General features: G+C 37.1%; 1 protein-coding gene across 1 annotated transcript in view; it reads right to left on the bottom strand.

Moving 5' to 3' along the window:
* Positions 1-10,694: 10,694 nt before the first annotated feature.
* FRMPD4 (FERM and PDZ domain containing 4) overlaps positions 10,695-25,475 on the bottom strand; it is a 302,810-nt gene continuing 288,029 nt past the window's right edge. The window contains exons 11-17 of the mRNA XM_065741419.1: positions 24,384-24,510; positions 21,988-22,077; positions 21,291-21,473; positions 17,852-17,990; positions 15,754-16,815; positions 14,171-15,442; positions 10,695-12,950 (exon numbers count right to left, since the gene is read on the bottom strand). Of these exons, the coding sequence (XP_065597491.1) occupies positions 11,599-12,950; positions 14,171-15,442; positions 15,754-16,815; positions 17,852-17,990; positions 21,291-21,473; positions 21,988-22,077; positions 24,384-24,510 (4,225 nt within the window). The 3' untranslated portion in view covers positions 10,695-11,598. The remainder of the gene's footprint in view (positions 12,951-14,170; positions 15,443-15,753; positions 16,816-17,851; positions 17,991-21,290; positions 21,474-21,987; positions 22,078-24,383; positions 24,511-25,475) is intronic.

The following is a 25,475-nucleotide window of genomic DNA, read 5'->3' as shown; positions in this document are numbered from 1 at the left end:
TTACAGAATAGGATTCCAATCCTGCCGCACAAATTTGACACTGCAATTTCAAGATGGCTTACAGCATTCTCTATATCTCTCCCATTAAAGTATATCAGAAGTCCAATAAGTCACTGTATTTTCCTGATTTTCCAGAGTCAACTTTGACTCTCCACTAAGCAAGATGAGCAAATAGGGACATCTAACAGACAAATAGTGGCCATTACTTTAAATTAAAGGAACAATTACCCACAAGGAAAGGAATGGGCCTTAATAAATGAAGGAGATTGAAATGATACACATTTTTCAGTGCTTATTCTGTACAGATTTTTTTTTACATTTGAAAAGAATAAGTGATATTTTTCTTGTCTGTAATTTTCTTCATATATTAACCACCATTTTGTTCTATATTGGCAGGAGAGCACCTAAAACAACTTCAAAGACTTCTAATTCGTATCATTTCAGGTTTGCAATGTCTCTTGTTCTATTGCACTCTAAAGGACACCATCATTCTCAGCTGTCATCCAGAACTGAACTTGTGCTAAGTCAAGAAGTGTTTGCAGGAGCAAGCCCTACAGTAACTCATTGATTGTAATGATCTAGATGGAGAAAGCTTGACAGTCTGGTCACAGGTTGGGGGAATTCGATAACTTTAAAATATCTTTAACATGTCTAGATAAATTATTAATGAGGAAACAAACTAACTAATGTTTGCTCTTCAGGCTTCTTCTACAACATTTTGTGCTTTCATTCTGCAGTACCAAAGAAGGGACATAAGTTAATGAACAACTGCTTTACTAGAGTCCCACTGACATCACCGATGATGCACATTCAAAGTAAAGAATGATTGCCACTGGATGCCTTTTGATGAAGCTCTTTTCTGAAGTGCTGGCAAAATATTTTAAAACCATCAACATGTACTTTGCTCTGTCAACAAACTGAAGGCTTTTGAAAAAATTAAACTTCAGGTAGATACCACGGTTGCCCACTTTAAGCTGAAAAAGAGATTTAACAAAAGCTGTGAGTATGCAGAGCAAGTAATTTCATGGAAATTGATGTGCATTCTAAACAATAACTGTAAACAAACAGCTGGTACAAACACATAAAATGGCTCACATGAGACTGAAAATCATTTGTATGAAACCTGAACATTTGAATCAGAATGTAAGAACTATGTGAAGGTACTGGGAGCCTCTGCCAAAACATAAACATATGTTCTACAAAAAAAAAGATACCAGTCTCCTGAGAAAAGGGGAAGTATTCTGACTTCTTGTTTCAAAGCATGACATTATTTCTGAAATAATGTTTCACACCCTCCATCTGCCTTTTTTTTTACTGGTTCATTTATTCCTGACATTATTTACTAATATTGATCTGAATTGACTTGACCTAGGATCTAGAAATATGAGGAAAGATGTACTTAGGTATCCGGCCCATTCTAAATTTTGCAAAATACAATTTACATGATTTCTATGTTAATGAGGATTCAGAGATAACTATCGTTAAACTGTGAGCAATGATGAAGTCCTGATAAGGACTTTTTTTTAGATTTGGTGCTAAATAAACTGATGAGATTCAAATATTCCCTGTGAGGCCTACAACGCTCTTTGCTTCTCATAGTTGATGGCATGCAGCGCATAGGGAGGCAATGTATTGCATGTGCACTAGGTGCTCTGAGAGACAGCGCTGAGCTCAACTGAAGGAGACTAAGAAGGGTGGGATGTTTCACCTTGAATGAGAATTGGCATGATTGTGCCCACAAAGCTGCAGAGTGCTATTAAAGTTACTCAACCGTGCTGACCCCTACTGGCTTGATTATTCTTTCAAGAAGGGGTAAAGTAATTCCATGACATAAAAGTATAGAGGAAAAACAACATGAAAATAATGAAATAATGCTTGATGTTAAAAAGCCAAAATTTAGACTGCTTCACAGATCTTTTGAACACATACATTACAATACCCTTACAATTTTCCAGATGAGTTCTTTCATTTGCAGCCATTACAAACACAGACCTTTAAACTCCTACAAGACAAAGATGAACATCTGAGCTGCTTACCTCTGTCTCCTTTAATAATTCATCAGAGAGAAGCGGGTGCTTTCAAGGTGTGAAATCATTTACTTCTTTTTGATGTCTACTTTCACTAGTAAGTACTTTCACTAGTAAGTGCGAGTAGCACTTACTAGTGCCAACTTCTCTTCAGTTTAAAGGGAGACCAGCATGGCTAGATCATATCTTGAACATCTCTAATGGAAACATTTATCTTTTTTTTAAATGAATCCTAATTTTTCCTGTTTCAGTAAACATATTCAATCAACTATCCAGAGAAAGAAATATATGAGATTCAAGAATCTCCAATGCATTTTAGCAAGTGTTATTCAGCCCTAGCAGCTCAAACAAAATCTCTCAATAGAGATCTGAACTGTTTATTCTTCACTGCTAAATTGAATTGAAACTTCATTTTTAAGCACCTTTGGAGGAATTCATATTCTGCTCAGTCTTAAATCAGTAGAAAGGTCAAACAGAAGAAACTAATCACAGAATTACTCAGTGTAAAAAATGTGAAAAGTGACCACAAACATTTCTCCAGTCACAGTAACTTCAAAAAAACTATCCTATAAATGTTCAGTGTATCAAAACTTCATAAGCGAAACATTAACAAATGAAAACATGAATAAGGCAAACAATTAGCCAAAGAAAAAGACTGAAAAGGTGGGAAATGTGGCCTAACTGGCTCAGTTATTGGAAAAATAAAAGCCAAAACAAACCATGTTCCTTGATTTAAATGCTTTTCTTCCGAAGAAGTAATGTATCTACTGCCTTTCAAGGCACTTTGTTGACTTGAAGATGAGAAGCCTCATCAATTCAGAGATGATCAGATGTTGCTAGCAAAGGTGAAGAGCAGATGACCTTGACAAATACTAATTGATGTGAATTAAAATACAAAAGTGTGTAGAGTAGTGTGAAGACAAACGGGGCAATATTCATCTCCCTGTATTAATCACTGAGACCAATCTGGTTGTCCAGGCTTCCTGCATTGTCAACAAGAAAAGTGCACATAAAGAATGTGATTTATCCCAGCAATCTCTGAATGCACTTCTGGAGGTGTCTCTTTCTCTACCTGCATTGATTGTAGAGAGCGCTTAGGAGATTTATACCTGATTCTCAACATCTAGACAACTAAAGTCAAGCAAGATGGATTCTACCCTGAGGAGTAACAGCAAAAAGGTCCACCTAACTTCAGTTTTAACTGACTGAGGAGGGAGAACTGAGCATACCAATAATTCACAAAATGACTCTAAGCCACTAATACACTTCAGGCGTGAAAGGCAAATGGGGTCCTGCGACATGCCAGACAAATGTTCCATGGACAGAGAATTAATAATGCCCCTATAGAAGGATGGGTAAGATCCCACTTGGAGTTTGATGTACAACTATCAGTGAGAGAACTACTTAAATTAGAAAGATAGCGTTAGAACTAGCCTTTTATCATAGACTTTCATTAGCAATTCAAAACCAAGGTCACTCAATCTTACATCTGTGATGTACTGCTACAGCTTTTTATAAAAATAGAATCAAAAATATCAAGATGGGTCCTGGTGCTGCCTGTCTGCACTGAGAGCACACCACTAGATGCAGTGAAAAGATGTCATCTTTAAATCCTAATGTTCTATGGACACAACTGACATAAACTGCATAAATTACTCTGCAAGGAAGAAGATTTCCAACATATTCCCTCTTAATTTGCCAAGTACAAATAAGCACATGCAGGAAGAATAACAGAATTTTAAATGTGATTCTTCTTTCATAAACTTTGCAAAGCAAGCTGCATTTTCCTGAATTTCAGAATTAATAGGAAATAGAAAATGTAGATGAAAAAAATAGCAAACACCAACAATATAGACCACAGTATCTTCAGATGTTGTTTAAAGAAGTTGTCAGTGTGTAACTCAGTTACAAAAATTAAATTTCTTTGAACATCTTTTACTCATAATACTAAAATTGTTATAAACCTACACTTCTAAAAACTTCTAAACCTATACTGATGTATTGTTTTAAATACAAGACTTTGAATCAGTTTTCTTTTTATCATCCACAGGTCTTTCATATAGAAAGAGAGGAAAGAAAATGACGTTCAAATAGCTTTCTTTTTTTCTTTTTTTTTTTTAATCAGTAAGACAGGAAGGAAAAAATTCATACAGGAGGAAAACTGTTATCACTGGAGATGACTTCATAAAACATGAAAAATGGTTTCATTTGCAGTCTTACCTTCATGTCACAAGTGGTAATGTGAGGACAGAGGTGACTGCCTCCAGGGATCTTTCTGCTTCCCAAGGCTTTCCAAAATGTTCTCTGAGGTTTGCTGAAGGTCCTTGAACCTTTCCACCAGGCATAACTTCATCCTTCTGGAGGGCATGCTGGCAGGAATCTCCACAGAAGCATCTTCAAAGTGATGTTTTGCGTTTTTCCTTTAGGCACCATATTTTACCTGAAGTTCAATCACTATACAAATGAAGCAACTGAGAGGCATGCCCTCATTTATATGGCCAAATACCCTTTTCCAGTTCTCAGAGAATGTCTTGCTCTCATTTTTCTTCCATATATTTGAAATAGATTTTCTTATCACTATTCTGTTTCAGTAATTTTAAAGAGAAGATGCTGCAGTAAACTTTTTTTTTTAAGAAGGTAGAAACTACTTTAAAAGCAAAAACCTGTGAAGCATAGATGTTGAGAGGCATACCCACTTTATTTCTTTTTAAGACAAGGCATTTAAATGTGAAAAAGTAAAAAATGAAATGAAAGAGATAAAATGGTAAATAAAAATTATGGCAAAAAAAAAGTATAAACTAAGAAGAATTAAACATAGCTATCAACAGTGTATGAAAGAATTGAAAATCACAGTTATAGAAAAAGAAAGCTGAAAGTTAGCATGATAAATAGCTTGCATTTAAGTGTCTAATCCAAGCAGTGTCCTGTGAGTGCTTCAGAGGCATTAAATCTTTTGAACTGGAATAAGTTAGAAGGCACATCTGCCTGCTTCAGGTAGTGATGGTTCAGCATTATTAAGGAGAACATTATCAGTGCAATGGGCTCTATTTGTAGCTATAAATATATCTGCTTGCAAAAGAGATCTATAGCAGATGCCCCAAAATAACTGTTCAGTGGGGCTTGGAAGATTCCAACAAAACATGCTGACACTGGGATTGAACGAAGAGAAGGTGCACAAGAAGTTTCCTGCTTTTAATGCAGAAAGTAGTTGAAGATGAAGAAATAAGCCTGGTCTTACAGCTAGAAAAAGGTTGATGTTGGGGCTGTTCTTTCTGAAGGCTATCAGTTCTTTGGGCCATCCATAAAGATCTGAGAGGTATCAGAAATGGTAGACATAGCAACAGGATGATTAAGCTTGGCATAACTACAGAAAATCTTCAAGCATGCATAGCCAGTGCTGACTCAAGGAGTAGACAAGACCCTCAACTGATTCTGTTCATGAGAAAGGGAGACTCAAAGTAAAACAAGTTCCTTTGGCTTTCTTTCAGCAAAACCTGTCCTGGCTATCTGGAAAATAGGATTTCCATGAGGCTTTGCTAACACTACATCCTTCCATGGATGGATCATATTTATCTATGGATTATTTTATTATTATATTATGCATTATTTATATTGAGGAACTTAGCACTTCTGCTGAAAACGAAGTCCAAAGCACCAGCTGAAGCCTTCACATTAACATCTAAGCCTTTAGCACTAACATCTAAATACAGCAACTGCAAACCTATTCTATGTTTGAACTTTAACACAGAAAAGAGAAGCATTCTTTCAAGGATAAAGCTATTGATAACATTTACTGTCACCTCAATGTTTTAGTGGCATATGCAATGCAGAGGAATCTTACAATACATTGCCAAAAAGAATTTACAAAGCATCTTCCTCTCTGAAGAGCATACTGAAAAACATCACCCTAAAAATTGCTGTGTAACATCTCAGTGTCTCCTGTAACAAATCATGATGCAAAAACATGCTTTTATGCTTGTTGTTATCCGTTCTCAACCAACACTATATTAGAAGTAGCTAACTTCATTTTGTTCTCTCTTATGGAAAGAAAGAGCAACAATATTGTTTATAAGTTTAATTCCATCATTTTTGAAAGACTGCTGTCCTATTATCCTTCAACAGGATATATCCAGGCAGGATAAAGAATAGAATCTGACTTCAAGAAAGAAATAGAACTTACCATTAAATGGCCTTCTCTAAGATTCAAAAACAAATACATTCTGAGGGGTACACCTACACCTTATCATTCCAGAAGGCAGAGCTTTTTCCTTTTGCAGTAGCTATGGAGGATGCAGTCACACTGTTGTCATCACCTTTGCCACAACAGTATAAAAAAAAAAAGTGTGCCATAAACTATTTTAATCCCTTCTCAGCCACGAAGACGAAGTATAAAACAGTGAAGGAAATCCTCCTAGTAGAATTCAGGTTGTCTTCTCACCTGTTTTTTCCCCATTCTCAAATTAATATCTACATATTTGTTTCCATTATGAAACTTTACACAGTTATCTGCCATAAATTATTTAGCAAATGATCTTGATGTCCCTCATACAAACTGCACTTCTAGACTGACTCTACAAAGTGCTGTGGCAGCTCTTGAGAGAGTTCACCAGAGATGGTATAGTGCCTGGGGAAGCAATGATAGATACACAACAGTTTAGAAAGTCAACGGCCTCACAGATGCTGCATAAGCTCAACTGGAAATATCTATTCCAAAGTGCAGTACCCAACCATTCATTTAGGTAAGTGCTGGACCTGTCAGAGATGCACACAGACTGTAAGACTTCTGAGAATATCTGGACCTACAAATATAAAAAAGTTCTTTTGCTATTAAAAATACAAAGGGATGCGTGCTTCTTAGAAAAGAAAGTACGTGAGTAGAGGAAAACATAAATAAATAAAAGTGACACTATTTCCAGTAGCAACGATTTCTGCATCTGAGATGAACTGTCTTTGAAGAATAAGGTCAAGTGAGGAGCAACCAGAGGGGTATGAATTTATTTCATTTGCACTAACATAGAAGATGACAACAAAGACAGTTGCTTTTATTCAGGAAGGATACAAGGAACATCAAATTCAACTTCCAAATAGCTCACTGACTTGACAGAGGGAAACATTTTGATAATCTTAGAGCTCAAGGCTCAGATGAATGTTAAATTGACTTGCATGGGGTGCAGAGGAACTGGAACTCCATGACACTAACGTGAAGCTTCCAGTCCTTTGGACCACTGCCTATGTGAGCCTGTTTCTCAAATGGAGTGTCAAACCTTTCAGGCTGGACAAGACAAAAATCCTGAAATAACTCATGGATGATTTTACAAACAAGAAAAAACTTGATTGGCAGCTGAGGAGAAGTGAATTGTAGGTTATCTGCTGTCATATATACTGTGCTAAGAATGAGAGAAGGGTGTGAGTGCAGGTACCATAGCAGGAAACATCTCCCAAAGCTGGGCAATAACCAGGTGTACATAAACACAAAACCTGGAAAAAGGGTTTAAAGAAAAAAAAATTTAGAAGATTTTTCTTTTTGTGGAGTACAAGACACAGTCATGCATTCTTTTTTACTGTTTTTAGAACTCTAAGGGCTGAGAATTAATCAATGTATTTCTTTCTTTTTTTCTTCCCAGATTGATATGAAGATACAATCTGAACATGTGCAAATTGATTTCAGAATTAAATTTGATAAAGTCTATAACACCTGCCATTAATGACACAAAATACAAGTCCACTGGAAAATCAACACTGAAATGTTTACACTTGCAATAGTAAACCAGGCAGCTAGGCCTATTTCCTTTTAGTCAATTTTTTAATTTAATTTTTCTCCTTTTCTGTAGAAAATCAGAGACCAACTCCCAGAACTTGCAGGACTAAATTTACTTTCCCCACAACTCATTGCTTCAAAGAGAGATTTGAGTTACACGGACTTTCACATAACAGCTTCTCCCAAATTCCCAAAATCATTTTTTCTGTCTTCCCTTGGTGAAGACCTCCAAGAAAATGGAATTGCCATTTAAATAGCAAAATTTTTAATTTTAATTTTTAATTTTATAATTTTTGATGGTGAGTGCCTCACAGCCTCCACTGCTTTGGCAAGATTTAATTATGAGAACAGGATAGGGATGTTCCATAGGTAGTGCAGTGGAAGACTGGGATCACTCTGCTCCATATTCATATTTCTGTGCAAAGGAGCCATTCCTGATCTTGGAATGACAGTTTATAGAGACCAGTTATTGTTAATGTCACATGCACAGCAGCAACTTGTGACATGAACCAAGTTTTCAGCTTGCACCAGTTTAGTTAGCCCTTCACAGAATGGAGCTCTGGCTTCTAACATGAGCTGCTACAATTCTGCAGTTACCCTACCAAGCAAAATTAATCCCTGATAAAATACTGCTAACTTCATCTGGATTTCAGAGCTATCATAGGGTGTCTCAGATACAAAGTGACAAAGATACTGAGAGGCCAATTTCTCAGCTTCAGATAATGCTCTAGTATAAGAGAGATTAGTATCTCATGTCTCGGGTGAGAAGTGAGGACATCGTGCAGCATTTTGGCTCTCCCAGTGATCACAAATTGATTCAGTTTCACTCCAACAGGAAGAGAAATGTCGCTATGTAACTTTGTTTCTCAATTTCAAATTGGTACTTTGCCAAATATTATTTTATAAAACAGTCTGAACTCAGGGATGTAAAAATAAAGATGTTTGTAATGTCAAGTTAAAAATCACTACACGTGAAGTGTGCAGCTAAAAATTTATAAAAGTAGAGTATACTCCAGACCCAAAGTATCTTATTTAGTATTTCATTACTAACTAAATGCAAGAAGTAGGCCAAATTGGTGGCACTTTTTGATGACTTGAAGTTGACACAAAATTTATTGCCTCATAAGGCAGCATTTAAAAGTCTGCACATAATTCTGCACAGAAAGATTAGGAAAGAGAAATTCACACCATACCAGGTGGGGTTATCACAAATCCTGGGGAAAAGAGAAGTTGAATCTGCCTTCTATGAAGTGAGTTGGAGTGCTTGGGTAGCTGACCTTATTTATCAAAATTGGGACAGAAACCTAGCAGTGGTTTATGAACATTGTGCTGGTCAGGGGCTGGAGCACTTGATACACAACTAAACTCTGAGGAAATCTGTTTATTCAGAGAAGGCTCAAGGCAGACTTGCTTGCAGCCTGACAGAAGGACAGCAGAGAGAACAGAGCCTGACTACTTTAAGTGTGAATAGATATAATGAAAAATATTGTTGGATTATAGAAAATTCTGACTAGAAATAAATCATTTTAATTTTTTTAACTATAAGGATTCTCAAACATGTGCCTAGAGAGGGTGTGGGACCTCCATCCTTGAAGGGTGTTCAGCATTCAACTCTACAAGGCCCTCAGCAACCCAATTTGATTAGACTTGCTTTGAGAGGGGGTTGGACTAGATGAACTCCAGAGGCACATTTAAAACCCAAATTATTCCATGATTCTATGAAAAAGCATAATAATAATAACAATAATAATAATAATAATATGACTGTAGTTAATTATAGGGAGCAAAAATGAGCAGGCTCCCAATCAGAACATTTCTTAAACAATAAAGACAACAAAAATCTAGTCACCTTTAAAATAAAATTAGATAAAGTTATGAAAGGCAGTGGAATGAAAATGACTGGACTAGCAATCCTGAAAGAACCACATGCTTATGCTCTATCTTGATGCCCAATTCTGATGACTCCAAACAGCTTTCTGAAGTGCAGTATTTCCAAATCACTGATGAATTTTTTTCCATAATCTCACAAAAATCAGTAGAGGAATATATATACATATATAAAATCAGCATTTTTTCATCAGTATGAAATACCCAAAAAACAAGAAAAAAAATCTATGTCAACCACAGTAAAAGAGCAGCCCACTCAGCCCCACTTTGAAGGTGGCTGTCAGATTGAGAGCACTAACACGTGTGGGACGTGCTGCTGTCCCCACCATTAAAGTAATTCAGCCTGCAGCCTGCCTCTGAGCAATGGTCAACTAGTGGGCCCACTAGCCCTTATGCAAAATGAGTTGGTCTAGAAAGCCAATTTTTCTTCTACAGAAAACAGATTAAGTTTCTGATACTAAATTCTGGGGATGATTCTCTGAAGTCAAAGGAAAAAGGCTTGTCCAGGTTTTAAAGAGAAATGTATCACTTCATACAAGAAAGAATTTCCTTAGAAAAATGTTAATTGTGTTGATTTAGTCCTTCTTGTCCAGCATAGAAAGCTTCATGCTTGCTTCAGCTGAGTGGATAAGTTTTCAAAACATATGGTCATATTCTTTACACATGACATTATGAAAAGTGGGCAAAAACTACCTATACCAGTTTGGAGAATGGTATTTTGTACTTTTCACAAGGGCTGCTGCTCCTAAGTGGATGGAAAGAGTAAAAAGATTAACATATGTTCTTGATAAAGCCTATTTGTCATGTAAAACTGAGAGAGACTACAAAATGTTTTCCAGATTGGGACAGATTATTCACAAACTGCCTTTGTTATCACTCAGAGAAGGACTGTTTCTGGCTTGAAATATTTCATAGATATTTATTGTATTCTGAAAACTTCATTTTATTTCTAACTTATTTACAGTTTAACATTCAGAATCATAAAATATGAAGTATAAAATATTTAACAAAATAGATGCAGTTAGTGTTGTTCAGATGCACCATAGATTTATGATGAAACAGTAAACAGCACAGGAATTTCCTGACGATCGTGTCTCTCACTTACCAGGGCAGACCTGCCCTACAAATACTGATCTGATCAGTATGGCATCAAATTCTCATTTCAAAGACCAACACCATTCTGGCTCCTATGTCCTCAGTCTGTCTTCCACAGTTACGTTCACTGTCTGAAATGCAACACTGTAATGTTCAATACATCAGATACCCTCTAAAGTTGGTATATTCAATACTTTTTTTTTTAATTTTATTATTATTTTTTAATATAGAACTTTTCTAGAAAGAAGAATCAGGTAATTCAGGCAATATGAACAAAAGAGTCATTTATTATATATATAGTCTCTAGTAACTTATAATAGTCTCTTGGATTTTAAATGTCTTTTTGCTATTTTCAATGCTTAAAAATTATAATTTTAAAACATTAAATATTATGTTATATACATTATGATTTCAATTTTTATTTTTAAACATGGAACATTCTCCAAGTGAAAACTTGGATGAAACAGAAAACAACTTCATTGACATAACAGGCTTTAAAAGTTCACTTCATACAACCATAGATTTGACTATATGAAAAATAGTCAAAAGTCAATTTGCTCCTCTATGGGATTTTTTTCTGTTTGTTTTTGTGGTCTTGGGGAGACGGGATTTTTTGGCTTTTGTTTTTGTATAAACGGAAGGACAGATCTGGTCAGCAATGTTGTCAGTGTTCAGTATTTGATCTTGTTTTTAATCTCTTACCTATTTTATATAAAATAACAAAATATACAGAGAGAGCTGGATTTGTTACATTAGTTCATACACATAGAGTAAATAAAAGTTTTTTATGTATGGCTTTGCAAAGGTAGATTATGAAGTGACTTTTGTATTTTACTTGTTTAAAAGCATTTTAAGAGAACGTGTTAGTGTGCTTACAATAGCGGCCATGGTAGTTGAATGTCGAGCCAAGAGTTTAATGCTAGGATCACCGGAGGTCTTGCCTGATACGGCTTCTGCAGCCTTCAGAAGACAAATGTAGTTTATTACAACCTCATCTATCTTAGCTATAATTTCCTGCTGCTGAGTTTCAGAGTTCATGACTTTAACTAAACGCATGCAGGCTTCTGTTAAGCAACAGAGTACTTGAAAGCTGGAAGTCATAGCTAAAAGCATTTCCTCAGGGCTTTTATCAGCCATGGCCATTTTCCTGCAGGCACTTCCCAACTGTCTCGATTCCATAGATAACAGTTGTTTGTATTTAGAAAGTTTAAGGTCATATGTTTCGGGATGAAAATCTTCTCTCTTGCCCATACTTGCTCGGACCAGTGAGAGTAGCTCATTGGCATCCTTTTGTGCTGCAATAAATCCATCAGGCATTGCATACGTCTTCTCTTTCATCACATTTATCCGCATGATTTGTGCATCGAAGGCCACATCATTGAGATTCACATCAATCTGGCCACCCTGGGTGTCAGCACTGCTCTTCACGTGTTCATTGTCTGCCTCATCTTGCGGGAACTCAGCAGCTTTCTGGGGCTCCAAGACTTTCTGTTCATTTTCACTGGGAAAAGACAGTCTGGCTGGTTCTGCGAGCTCACACAGGATCTCTGGTTCGTAGAGACATGAGAGCTGATGGCTGTCTCCATCATCTTCATCATCATTGTCATCATTTCCTCTGCTCAGGAAGCAGTAGCTAAAGGGGCCACGACACCTCCAGGTGCTGGTGTCCAACTTCCGCAACGGCAATGCTCGACACTGCTTGGAGTCCTTCAGACTGGCGCCTGTGCCTGAACACCTCTTACTGTCCTTCCTATCAGTGCTGACATATACACAGCTCTGGGAGAAACTTTTTGACAGCTTTTTGCCCGGAGAGAGTTCCACCTTTCTCTCAGATCTCGATTCTTCCCCTTGGGTAGTATCCAGGCTTTTCAAGCTGGCTGCAGCTGCCTTACTTTCAAACAGCATCTCAATGCCTGCAGATCCTCCAGTGATGCTGCTGCTGCGTCTCAGCACTTTCCTGTTGTGCGGCATCCTGAGGCTTCCTCCTATCATGTCATATGGCCGTAAACTAACTGTTGCCCCACAAGCCTGATTTACTTTGGGAATGTCACAAGAGTCTTGACTTTGACTTGGCACCTTTGATTCTGATAGCATGGATGATAGCATGATGGAGTCAGCTAGAGGCTGTCTAGGAAAAGCTGCAGGCATGCCTCCTTGTCTTCCCTTTTCAGGCTCTGTGAAAGCTACACTAGGGGTAGTAGAAGAGCAGACAGAATAATTAAGCATCACCCTGATAATATTCAGAGATGAAGATTTTAAATATCTTTAATAGTAGGGCAAATTGATTGCTGGAGTTTTCCAGTGGTCTCAATTTTCCAAAATGTTTCACAGAAATAGCCATCACTACTTCCTCATGTATTTTGTATTTCACTACAATGCCTTTTAAATTCTATCAACAAACTTTAACTTACAAATAGTTAACTGTTCTTTCTACTACAGCGCATGTGGAAAAAAGAGAATAGAAAATTATCTATAAGATTTCTTAAATACTCCCCAACATATGAATTGGTTGTTTTCTATGAAATAATTCAATGAATATTTTCGGATTAAAGAACTTTCTTGAAGTATGCTTAAGAGAGCATGGAAAAGTGTGTTCATGGTTATTTTGGTTTGGTATGTTAGAGTTTTTTTGGCAGAGAATTTGCTTTTCTCATTCTTGCTCCTAGTCTGCTCCACTTTCAGATTTTCATGTATCCCCACACTTCTGCTACATGTGGGCTGCAACTCAAGAAGAGGGAAATATTTAAAACCCAACAGAAAGCATTTTCAATGCAATCGCTGAAAAACTGTGCTTTTTTTTTAAACAATAAGTTAATTAAGTTGCTTGAAATTGAAACTCCAAAACGTGGTAATGATTCAATATGTACATTAATCTTAAAGGAAACACCTACTATCAGATGGTGAAGTAAAAACATGCTTGATATTGACATTTTCTTGCCTTTACCTTTAGAGCTTTTTACTCAAACTGGCATGCTTTTGACAATCTGCTAAAATAGCAAAAAAAACATAACAAATGAAGTAAAGTTTTTTTCTCTCCTACATTAATATACCTTGTAAAGTCATCTTATAATCTAAAAAGTATCCTAGAACAGAAATGAATATGGATTTTGGAGAGGCTATCCCCTAGGCCTCTACATCACCACCTCCCAAATATTACATGTAAAACGTAGGAGAATTATTCTTAATTGTAATGATTTTTTTTAATTAGTATCTGTAAACAGGCCTTAAAAACATCTCAACACGTATAAATAAAGTGAATACATACAGTAAGGTCTAACCCCACCACCTTCTACAGATTGTTGATTTAGTTTCAGGTAAAGAGGATGCAAACATCATACCTAGTCTTCAACCCTAACATGCAGCTTTAAGAACAAACACAAGAAACGCTTTATTACTGCTGTACCTGTAGTTTCTTTTATCTTGGGGATCCGATGACATCCTTCCCTCAAAGTGCCAAACAGTGGCTCAGCATTAATTGCTGAATGCACGACAGGCACTGTCATCCTGTGACACACAGCTTCAGGCTGCTGATGCAGGTCCTTGTATGTTGTTCCATGGGTTGGAAGAATGGCAGCTCTTTCATCTGCTGGAATATAGGCAATGCCCTTCATTGATGGGTCAGAGATAATGTGCTTAACGTCAGAGGTACAAAGGGGAGATTCAACGGGGGTAGCACATGTGCTACTGCCTGTGCTGCATCCTGCATCTACCGAAGAGCACTGAGAGCTTTGGAGTGAGAAATGGCCTTCACTTTGTAGAGAAGACATGCGCTTAGCCAAGTGATATTCACAAAGTCTAGCCACACTCTGCTCAGCTTCTGGAAGCTTTGAAGGATGGTCATCTGCAGATAAATCAGTATCTTCTGCATCATTTAGGTCTTTGGCTGAAGACACAGGAGTCATATCTGACAAAAAGTTTTCACCTTGGCTAAGCCCTGAGGTGCCATCCTGATCCACCTCAGGATCCACTTCATCCTTACAGTCAGTTTCTGTTTTACTATGGACAGGAGCTCTTGGAAAAGTCTTTCCATTTGCTGTTTCTGGGCTTGGCTTATCTGCTGCCCCATCATCGGCACCATACCATCTTTGGCGAAAGGCAGTTCTCTCCACATTGAAAGTGCTTAAGCGTTGACCGTCTCTTGCTGAAATAGTTCCAAATTTAGCTTTTAGGTCTTCATCAGTCTCTGCTTTTTTAGTTCCCTGTTGCTTTTTCACAGTAGCATTCCCATCAGAGGGTGATTTTACTTCGCTCTCTGTCATCTTATTTTTCCTTTTACTAGTGCAAGAATACACCAAGGATCCCATGTGCAATTTGCTAAAATAATCAGTGACAGATTTTGTTTCCATGGTCTCTGGCTCCATTTCCATGTTATCTGAATGAAGAATCTGCTTTGAAGGCACAACTTTTGATTGCAGGTCTGCAGCCTGACGAGCAGCCAAAGGCTGTGAGGATTTCATGCCTGGCCCTCCAGCCTGACTCTTAGCAATGGGAAATTCAGTCTGTTCTTCCACAAGAGGTTGGTAGCCTTCACTTGTGGTCAAAAACATGCGTGCAGTGTTTTCTGAGTGTTTCTGTGCTGCGGCTAATTCAGAACTTTCAGTCATTTCAGAGGAATTTGTTTCATTGCCAGAATCTGAAGATGACTCAGGGCTATATGCTCGCAAGATAGCTACACCTGCAAGCCACAAAAAATAAGAGTCAATTAATGACAGCAGCTGAAGCACCTGGACAAGCGACAAGTAAAGGTGTGTGTTAGAGACAAAAATATTCTTTGTAAGAATACTCTGACTTTATTGCACAGTTCCCAGGACAGGTAGCTTAATAACATAACAGTAGCTCCATTACATAGTATGGAATATGAAGTATGGAAAATGATGGCCAAAAAAAAAACCAAAAAAAAAAAACCAACGAAAAACCCTCACAAAATGGAATATTGGATGAGATGGAATGATTTTCAATGAATAAATGTAACTATGGTGAAAGAACCTGAATTGTCATTCGTCTGCTGTTCCTCTGAAGCAGCCAAAGCTTCTAGTGCTTGAAGTGTAGAGACTACAGCATCATCTAGCCCCTTTTCACACTTCCCCTCTGTATTAGTAGGGACAGCATCGATAAGCGACACTGGAATGTCATCACTGCCTAGATTACTGGCTTGCTCTTTGTCGTCTCTAGGCTGCGTTGCTTGATTCTGAGAGTCTTCCTCATCTGAACTGTCCCTGAAGCCAGGTGGAGGAGCAGCAATGGCCATGTTTAAGGTATGCAATAGGAAATCATCTTCGTTATCATCACCTTCTGGAGGTGGAAGTGAAGTCAAATCAATAATGTCATCGCTAGAACCAGAAAGGCTGAGAAGGGCAGGCCTATTGATTTCTCCTACCATAATGTCTTCTTCACAGCTTACTTCATCTTCATCTTCAGCATCATCTGTGTTTTCAGCATAACAAATATCATGCAGCAAAGGTTCTTCTATCCCTTCTGCAGCTCCAAATATTTTACTGTCATTTATGGTTGCATAAACAGCATTTGTAGCAAATTGAATGCTTTCAGCATCTGGTGACAACTCCAGACCTTTAATGTCATTGGCATTATTAATATAAATGGCTCTTTGTTTTTCTAGTACTTCTGGACTTTCATCCAAAAGCCTTTCATAGCCAAGAGTCTGGGGATTGATACCATCCAGGTTGTGATCTCCAAATATAAAGGAAACTTTTGCTCCCCTGGGGGAATCCTGTGCTTTCTTGCTAGATTCCAAACCTGAGAGTGACAGTAGTGAAGGCTGATTAAAATTTCTACTTTCTTCTGTGTCAGTGGGGTCACTTTGCTTGGTCAGATGCTGATCAAACCCGCCTGAATTATAGGTATTTTCTATGTACAGATGTCTGTGTTCTTTTTGACATAACAAACTTTCAGAAACATCTATAGTCTTCTGTTTAGGATCACCAAAAGACATTTGAGTCTCTTGATCTCCTTCAGCCAGGAAAGTAGTAGTTTTTGGTACACAGTTCCACTCAGAAGCAAGGAGATTATGTTTCCCTCTGTTTTCAATTCCTGTAACATGGGAGGAAAAAAGAGAAACACTGTGAAATCACAAAGCAAGTTTATGCAGTTTTTTAAACAATAACTTGTTAATAGTGAGCAGCGAACATTCTGAACAGGACAGCCGGGCCATCAAACATTTCAGAAAACCATTCTGAAGTTCACTTTTGTTGTAAGATAAATAGCATCACAGAATTGTAGAGGTTGGAAGGGACCTCTAGAGATCATGGAGTCCAACCCCCTGCCAAAGCAGCTCCCTAGCCCAGGTTGCACAGGTAGGCGTCCAGGGGAGTCTTGAATGTCTCCAGAGAAGGAGACTCCACCACCTCTCTGTGCAGCTGTGCCAGTGCTCCGCCACTGCACTGGGAAGGAGTTCCCATGCACATTTGTGCAGAACTTCCTATGCTTCAGTTTGTGGCCACTTCCTGGTGTCCTATCACCACACGCTGCAGAGAAGAATCCAGTCTCGTCCCATTGCCTCCCACTCCTTAGATATTGGTGGATCAGATCCCCTCTGAGTCATCTTCTGAGACCTAGGTATCTCAGCCTCTCCTCATAAAGGAGATGTTCTGCGCCCTTTATCATCTTTGTAGCCCTTTGCTGGACTCTTTCAAGGAGATCTCAGTCTTTTTTCCTATCTGGGAGCCCAAATAGTTGTTGATTTAATGACCTAAAGTTTAATTATTACTTTTGTACTTTAGTGCAAAACTAAACCATAATTAGGTACAAATGCTATTCCAAAAGTAGTAACAGAAAACCAAATTCCCAGCTGGTTTCCCAACACCATGTGTATTCTTATAAAGATATATGCATATAACACAATAGCACTCAAAGGGAACATGCATCTGTTTCATTTCAGTTATGAAAGAAATTCATGACATCAAAGGCTGAGTATCAGAATATTATAAAACTGAACCAGTACACTGTAATGCCAGGTCTAAGCCAGCAATCCTATTGTTTGGCATTTGTATTTATTCAGTGTGCGCTGGCTTAAGCTGACTTCTGCTTAACATCTGTGATCATAATTATCATACTGTGCAACAAATACCTGTTTCTCGGTTCCCTGCATTTTTCTTGTTGGCCATGTTGAATATGGAGCGCCTTGAGTCAACCAGCAGTCTATAGTATCCCGCTGTTAGGCAAGCAAGGTTCATTGCATCTGATGACTCCATCAATAGAGTTATAGGCTGAGAAGAATACAACCAAGTCTTGGTTAAAGCTGTTCCTTCTCAATCTATTTAAATGCCACAGTGAAAAATACATGGTAACTTATTTTCCTCGCTACTAATACCAAGCAATACCAAATATTTTAAGGGAGGATCTTTTAAGGGAGGATCTTTTAAGGGAGAACAGCAAGCAGCACTTTGTGCAGGTGACAGAACACCACACATGCTGCCCAGAGGCTGAGCAGTCTTCTCCTTGGAGATATCCAAGAGCCTCCTTGGTCCTGGCACCCTGCTCTGGGTGTGCTGCTGGGCAGCGGCTGGGCCTGATGTACTCACAAGGTCCTTTCTACCTCAAGAATTCAGTTGTTTAGAAAAGACTGGAACAAGGTAGAAGTCCAACTGGACATTTTAACACTTGTATTTCTTAATTAAGCTGATTACGCTAAGACTGGCTCCATCTTTCTCTTGTACAGATATATTTTTCTCACCTAAGCACTGTTTACTGTTACTTTGAAAATACAAGGACTAAAAGCCTAGTACATTAGGGGATGGATTATTTGCAGTAGTATGGGAATCACTGCAGCTTGACAGAAAATCAGCTGCCCTAAGTCCATGTAAAGAAGCAAAATGGGAAACAGATGGAAAAATTCAAGCTGAAAAAAATACAGAAGAGATACTAAAGCTACTGATACACAGCTTCAGCAGTGAACACTGAAATTAGATATTAAAAACTTTCAGTATTTATGGCCTTTTGGCTTTACAAGTGATGAAAAAATAAGCAGACAAACAGATAGAGAAGAGTGAGATCCTTAAAGGGAGATCAGCACAGAAAATAAATTTAGCATTTAAAGAAAACAGTCAGATTTAAGAGAAAAAATGCCATGGTTCTGAAAAGCTGCATCTGAAAGGCTAGACAGCATTAAACGTAAGAAACCTGAGTGAAGTATACTTTATTTTTCCTTTTGCCACAGTATACATTGCTTTACCTAAAACTTTTGTTCATTTTTCTGCAGACTTCTATATCAAAGCTGCTGTTCTCAAATTCATTTTGAGGTGGCTAGCCTCCTGAACTCACAGAGGAAATAAAAATTGCAAAGTCCTTACTGTGACACATAGGTAGAAGTTATACTGTAGACAAACCGTTATAACAGTTGCACAGTTTGTAGTGACTTAGAGCTATATGAACTTTTGCAACCTGAAGGCAACTGATTGCAATGGAGGTAATGGCCAAAGCATAATTTAGGTTCTCATCTAACCACCAAACTCAAAACTGCTGTATGAACAGTTTTCAGCAGCATGGAAAAAACAACGCATTTTGTTTTCTTTAAAGTATTCTGCGCTACAGTATGAGAGTCTATTCAACACATGCTTCTTTCTGAAGGATTCAAATACAGGTATAACATTAATTGCAAATTAATAAACCTGCAATAATGCATAATATTTTTTCTTTTGACTACTTGAAACGCTATGAGTATTGATCTCAAATTTCTCACCAATGATCAACAGAAACAGATAATCTCCAAAGAAGCCTCAGATTGCTGAAAACAGTGCTGTGCACGGCTGTTAATCTGAACAGTCTTGTGACAACTACATTTTTATTGGATGCTTCTCCCAAGTGATTTATGGTTGAGAAGACGTTACAAAGAACAAAAAATAAAAGAACACAACTGCTTATTCATTATGAAAAGGACATTTATTGGCATATTGGAATCTGGATATACGAACCTGATACCTTATCATATGCCAAGGTATGAAAATATCAGTTGAGAGTAACTACCTGTGTATGACCACATTTATTCTTATTTCCTACAGGTTTTTTTTTTTTTTTTTTTTTTTGGTGGGGTCAAATTCAATCCAGAGCCTCCTAACTTTGTAATTTTGATGTTAAACTAATCTCCCCAGGTTTAAGAACTGAATGTGTTGAAAGGCAAGATGGGGACTTAGATGGGGACATACATGGCTTGCCACAAGACAGTAACAGTATTATAATATAAAATGCATATATATCATGTTAATATAAAATACCATGGCATACAGTCCTGTATTTTATAGGCAAGTAGATGAGAAGAATTTAATTTCTGCATCACATTCTCTGTCAGAAAGAGGATAACAGCTTTCAATCAAGAGGGCTATGAGGTATGGGTTTGGCACAGTTTTACAAGCAAAGAAGCCTGAGATGCTCAAATTGCTAAATACAGTGAAAGAGATGTTGTGCTCCCCAACCTATAGATTTCCGTGAAGTTGCTGTCAAAGGGTATCTATTACTTTACAACAGTGTTTTTTCATTGACTTAAAGATAGGGAAACACTTTCAAAGCATTATGCCTAAAGCATTCAAAGCAAAAGTTTAGTAAAATATCCCCTGTGTATGGTTGTTTTCTTTTAATTATTGTTTGTTTGTTTTATGTAAATCTCTGTAAGTAAAAAGGCCTACACAGGCCTATTTAGGCCTATTTATTTTAATGGGTTCTATTTATTGTAATAGTATATTTAAGTTTCAAGTAAAATGAGAACTCTTATGATTGTGATTAATGCTCTACAAAGTCTGCGAAGCTTTTCACTTCACAATCTAATAGGAGACATACAAAGAAGATACAGGACAATACAACATACAAACCTCCAGTCACTGCCACTAAATGCCACAAGTATATAATGTTAGGCAGGATTACAGAGAAATTTAGTGACTGTAAGTAGAAGAATGGCATTAAATAATGCATTATTAACGGCAAAAAACTTAATTAGCTAGCAAAAAAAAAAAACAAAACAAAAACCCCAAAACAAACAACCCTGCATTTTTATAGGTTATTTCACTTGGTAACCACTATGTGGTAACATGCAGTGCCCTTAGTAGATAAAACACTGGGTTACATGGGATGCGGGTCTTATACGGCTGGCAATACTCTAACTGTAGTTAATATTAATAATAATATAATATTATTGTAATTAATAATTACATAATTATGCCAAAAAGGGCTTCTAGGAGCTCAAGGAACTTCAAAGGATGACCAATCTCATCAACCCCTCTTCTCACCATGGAAATCAAGGAATACAACAACAAAGCAAATTTCCCAGGGCCAGACAAGAATAAAATAAAAAATAGAATGTAAGTGCTGCAAAGCACTCTTGTACATTATGGACCTTTCAAATTCCTAAGGAGTAGTCTCCATACACTCTGATAAAAAAAAAAAAGAGCTAAAAAACATTATTCCAGAATATCACTCTGATAAAAACAGTTAGTATAATTAGACCAGATATTCAAATTAAAATGGCAAAAACATTATTTAAAGATATTGTATCATTAGGAATCAACCAAAAAACTTACTTTTACATCTAAGACATGCAGCTCAACTCTAACGCTGCTTTCGTCTTCTGTAAACATCTCAATCCTGTTCACATGACTGAAGTCTGCCAGAAGAGCCACCAGGTTTGTTTTGGTGTTTATCACATGACTGATGCCATACCGTGGCCCTACTAACAAAGTCACTTCTGAACGCTTTTCTCCCTGCTTTAGCATAAAAAAGAAAAAGTAAAATAAAACCACGATAGGCACTGTATAGCCACTGCTTTCTTTCATGATTAAAGATCATATTTTTCTAAGAAGATAAAAGATTAAATAGCATACAACGTTGATAATTAGTTACAAAAAGCAAAGAGATCTGCTCCTGGATGTTGACTGTGATGTAGTTTTTAGATGGAAAGGTTGTTTGATGAATGGATGGAATTTGCTTCCATTATTCAAAAGTTTCTGATATCAAGTGTTTTCCAGAGTAACAGTTTAAGTACTCTTCAGTTAACTGGATGGCACCATTGGCCAAATGGATGCTACCTATCTCCAAACCCTCAGTGAAAATTCAAATCATACCAGGAATGTTATTTTCAATGTGAAAGAATAAAAGTGATCGATTCAATTTAATAACTACTTTTTAAAATGCATGAGTGGCACTTCTAAAGAAAATTTTATGGTCTAGCTTTAGCAAAAAGAGACATCAGGAGACAGACTATTTCAAGATAAATATTACCACTAGGGTCGCCTTGAAAACACGCCCTCCATATAATCGGAGATCACTGAGGAACTTTAGATAATGCACCTTGGCTTGCAGAGCGGATAGCTGAGGAAAGAGAAACAGGAGTAAGATGTAGCAGTGGAAACCAACACAATACCAAGTTTATAAAAATCTAAATGCATTAATGTATTCTAAGGAACTGAAATAAGAGCTCATCAGAGTCCAAAACCAAATCATCAGACGCTTGAGATTCAGATGAGGAAACAGTTTTGTTCACACAATTCAGACTGTGATTGTTTAGTTCAAATGCATTGACGACTTGAGTATTGGCTTCATCAGAGCGCTGCAAGTACATCATCACTTCCCCAATGAAGAGAAAATGTTAAACTACTCAGATTAAACATCTGTTCATTGAGGGATTTCAAGGCCAGTCAACAGCTTTCAATTCATAATCACCACCAGTTCTTAAACATTTATGTACTGACAGAGAAAGAGATAAAAGAATTTTATTTTGTCAGCTATGTGTACTACATCTTGTAAGGTACTTGCAGCATATGGCATATTATTCTACCTCATTACTGCAATCTCCATTTTTTTTTAAATAAAATTATTTCACTATATTTAGTAGGGAATAAATCTGCAAGCCAAATATAGAACATCAATACATACAATGCTACCAAGCGGTACATGCCATAATTTACCTCCTTTTTCTCCTTTTAGCTGAAACTACCTACTTAAAAAGAACAAGCTGGAACATATTTTATGAGACTGAATGGAATCAAGAAATAGTTCATTTCACCCAAATAATCTGGAGCCAGAATTTACACATCCCTCGTGTAAATCTTTACAAGTGGGCTTTATCGAGCTTATCTCATTTTCTGTTCTCTCATCGGCCACTAGATTTCAAGTTCAAAACCTTATTTGATCTCAAACAGCATTTAAAAAGTCCCTAAACTAAGATTTTTGTAGACTCCAAGGAAGAAATGAATTTGAAGCAGAGAGCCAAGGGGCAGTGTGTTCCTCTTCCCTACAGTACATGTTCAGTTGGATGGAGAAATACACAGGGCTTGTAAAAAAGGGAGAATCCTGAGTTACAGGCTTCCCCTTATGAAAAGTGAAACAAGGCCCCAGAGGCTTGTCCTAGCATAGTACCTACAGGTGAGACAGAAGGTGATGACGAGCTCAGGTCTTTATTTCTGAACCTGCCTGATAAATAGAAAGTGGGTAAGCACACAATGTATTTCCAAAGAGCATATCAAAAAGAATAAAGCAAAAATAACCAACTCTGCTGCAGGAAAGCATTATTGCAACTTCTTTTCTAACCAAGAATCAGCACTGAATGCCACTGCCAACATCTGTGATTCCAGCAGCAGTGATGGCCCTCAAAATAAAATCAAATGTACATTATTATGATAAATGAAAAGCAATTGGCATTATTCAGCTTTAGCTTCAGCAGTAGCAGAGACATACAGTGCTTCATTCAAAAAGATGGCCTTTCTCACTACAGGTCTAACTACAGATGATACCCAAGAAGATTTCCACTGGTCACAATAATCCTTAGCTCAAGCACATGAAGTCTGGGGCTTTTCCTGATTGGAAACAATCTCATGGAGCAGGACTCAGCCCATTTTGTGTTTCAGTTAGTCACTCTTAGGTTCTGTTTATTGTCAATGGAGAGAAATAGGCATTTCTAGGACAAGTAATCTGACCTATTTCTAGTGCCTAATGTGGGATGGGATGAGTTGCTCCCTCAAGTGCCCATTTCTCTCTGTTGACTACAAAGAGAAACTAGTTGACTTATGTAATGAAACATCATTACGGTGTCTAAAACCAGACACAGCTCTACACATGCAACAATGCTGAGTGCATTTCTCAGAGGCACTGTTGTCCACATTTCTTTCCAGCTGAAATGAAAGCTCAGTGCTAAGAAAAGCATTTTACAATAGCAAGGATGGTCAGTTCTATAAGGAAAATGATTTGTCCTGTTAGACCTTGGACATTAAACATATCTACAGCATAACGGAAAATAACCCTAACAACAGCATTTACTATGGCCCATATGTGTTTCAGATCAGAGCATCAGAGAAAAAACAATAACATTCTAACAAGTCTGCCATTAATAGAAGGCCCTACATGAATTAAAAACCATGTATCTTTATCATACCTGAAGTGTTAATAACCAGTTCTCTGGCATTCTCCAGTTAAGAAAATAGTTTAGTTGGGGGTATAATTAATTATTATTAATTGTTCTTGGCTAGGTTGTACTGAGCACCGTAAGTTAAACTGTCTATATTCTCTGAAAATATAATGGCTAGGTGTTTCTCTAAAGGATTAATTTTAAATGTTTTACATGCTTGCCACCCTTTCTGTTCTTTAAAAATATAATTTCCATTAAGATGCAAATGCAATACCTTTTTACCCGGAGGAACTAGGTTTTGATTTGCTTTGACAAGGTGTGAAAGTGCTTTCTTTATGTTCTTTTCTTTCATGCTTTGCAGCACAGCAGATGGAAGAAAAGTCTCTAATCCCCATTCTTTTCTGCAATAAAAGGCATATATTTAATTTCACATTCCTGTGATGATTATTTATCCAAAGACTGGTGACTATGATGACAAGTGAATGAACTCCTGTAAACAGAAGGAGAGTTAAGTCCAGAGTTTTGCAATAGCACATTATTTTCTATATTCAAACTACATATTACTTATGAAGATGCTATAAAATGTTATCTAATCTCTTTTCTGTCATTTCTCTCTCTTCCAACATACCATACAGAAGTTTAAAATGTGTATGTTTAAAATCTAGACTTCGTTAAATCCCAACTAATTACATAGGCAAGCACCGTTATAGAATTAAAGTAGTAGAAGACTTAACAATAGTGTCAGATTTAATTTTATTTTCTAAGTTCTTTTTAGAACATGCAAACCAGACAATCATCGTTTTTCTCATGTTGCCAACTTGACAGCTAGTTCCCCTCCTTATGTCCAGGCTGCTTTTGTATTTGATTTACTCCTTTTGACAGAAGGCTGACTTTTCACTTGTATGTAGTTTTTGCTGATTGATTAATAGGATACAATATAACAAAAGTTGTTTGTTTTTATCCTAGCAGGTATACACAAATTCACATTTTGGGTTTTCTTCTTTCCTTGTAGTTCTATATGTACAATGCCTAACATATCCTGGAAAGTCATGAGGATAACATAGAACAAATGTTTACTGGATTCTTCTGTACCTAAGAAAACTTTCAAAAGGAATCTAAGACCTGACAGTCTTCTGAACCAAGAAATCCACTGAATCTACTGTAATAATCTCTACTAAAGCCTTAGGATTCCAGCTTTATAAACTTCAATCTGTCCAATGAAAGCAAGTGAATTAATCTTACATTTATAGCCTATCACACATGCCTAAACAGATGACCAAATGGTAAAGGTATTGTCCATACTTACAGTGCTTAATCCACTTGAATAAATTTCAGTAATGAAGAATGCATCTATAATTGGTGCACA

This window comes from Cyrtonyx montezumae, unplaced genomic scaffold, assembly GCF_038088225.1.
Source record: "Cyrtonyx montezumae isolate F1298 unplaced genomic scaffold, pur_monq_1.0 scaffold_3, whole genome shotgun sequence".
NCBI lineage: Eukaryota > Metazoa > Chordata > Aves > Galliformes > Odontophoridae > Cyrtonyx > Cyrtonyx montezumae.
Note: the sequence above shows the minus strand (reverse complement) of the source record. Positions and strands in the feature narration are given on the sequence as shown.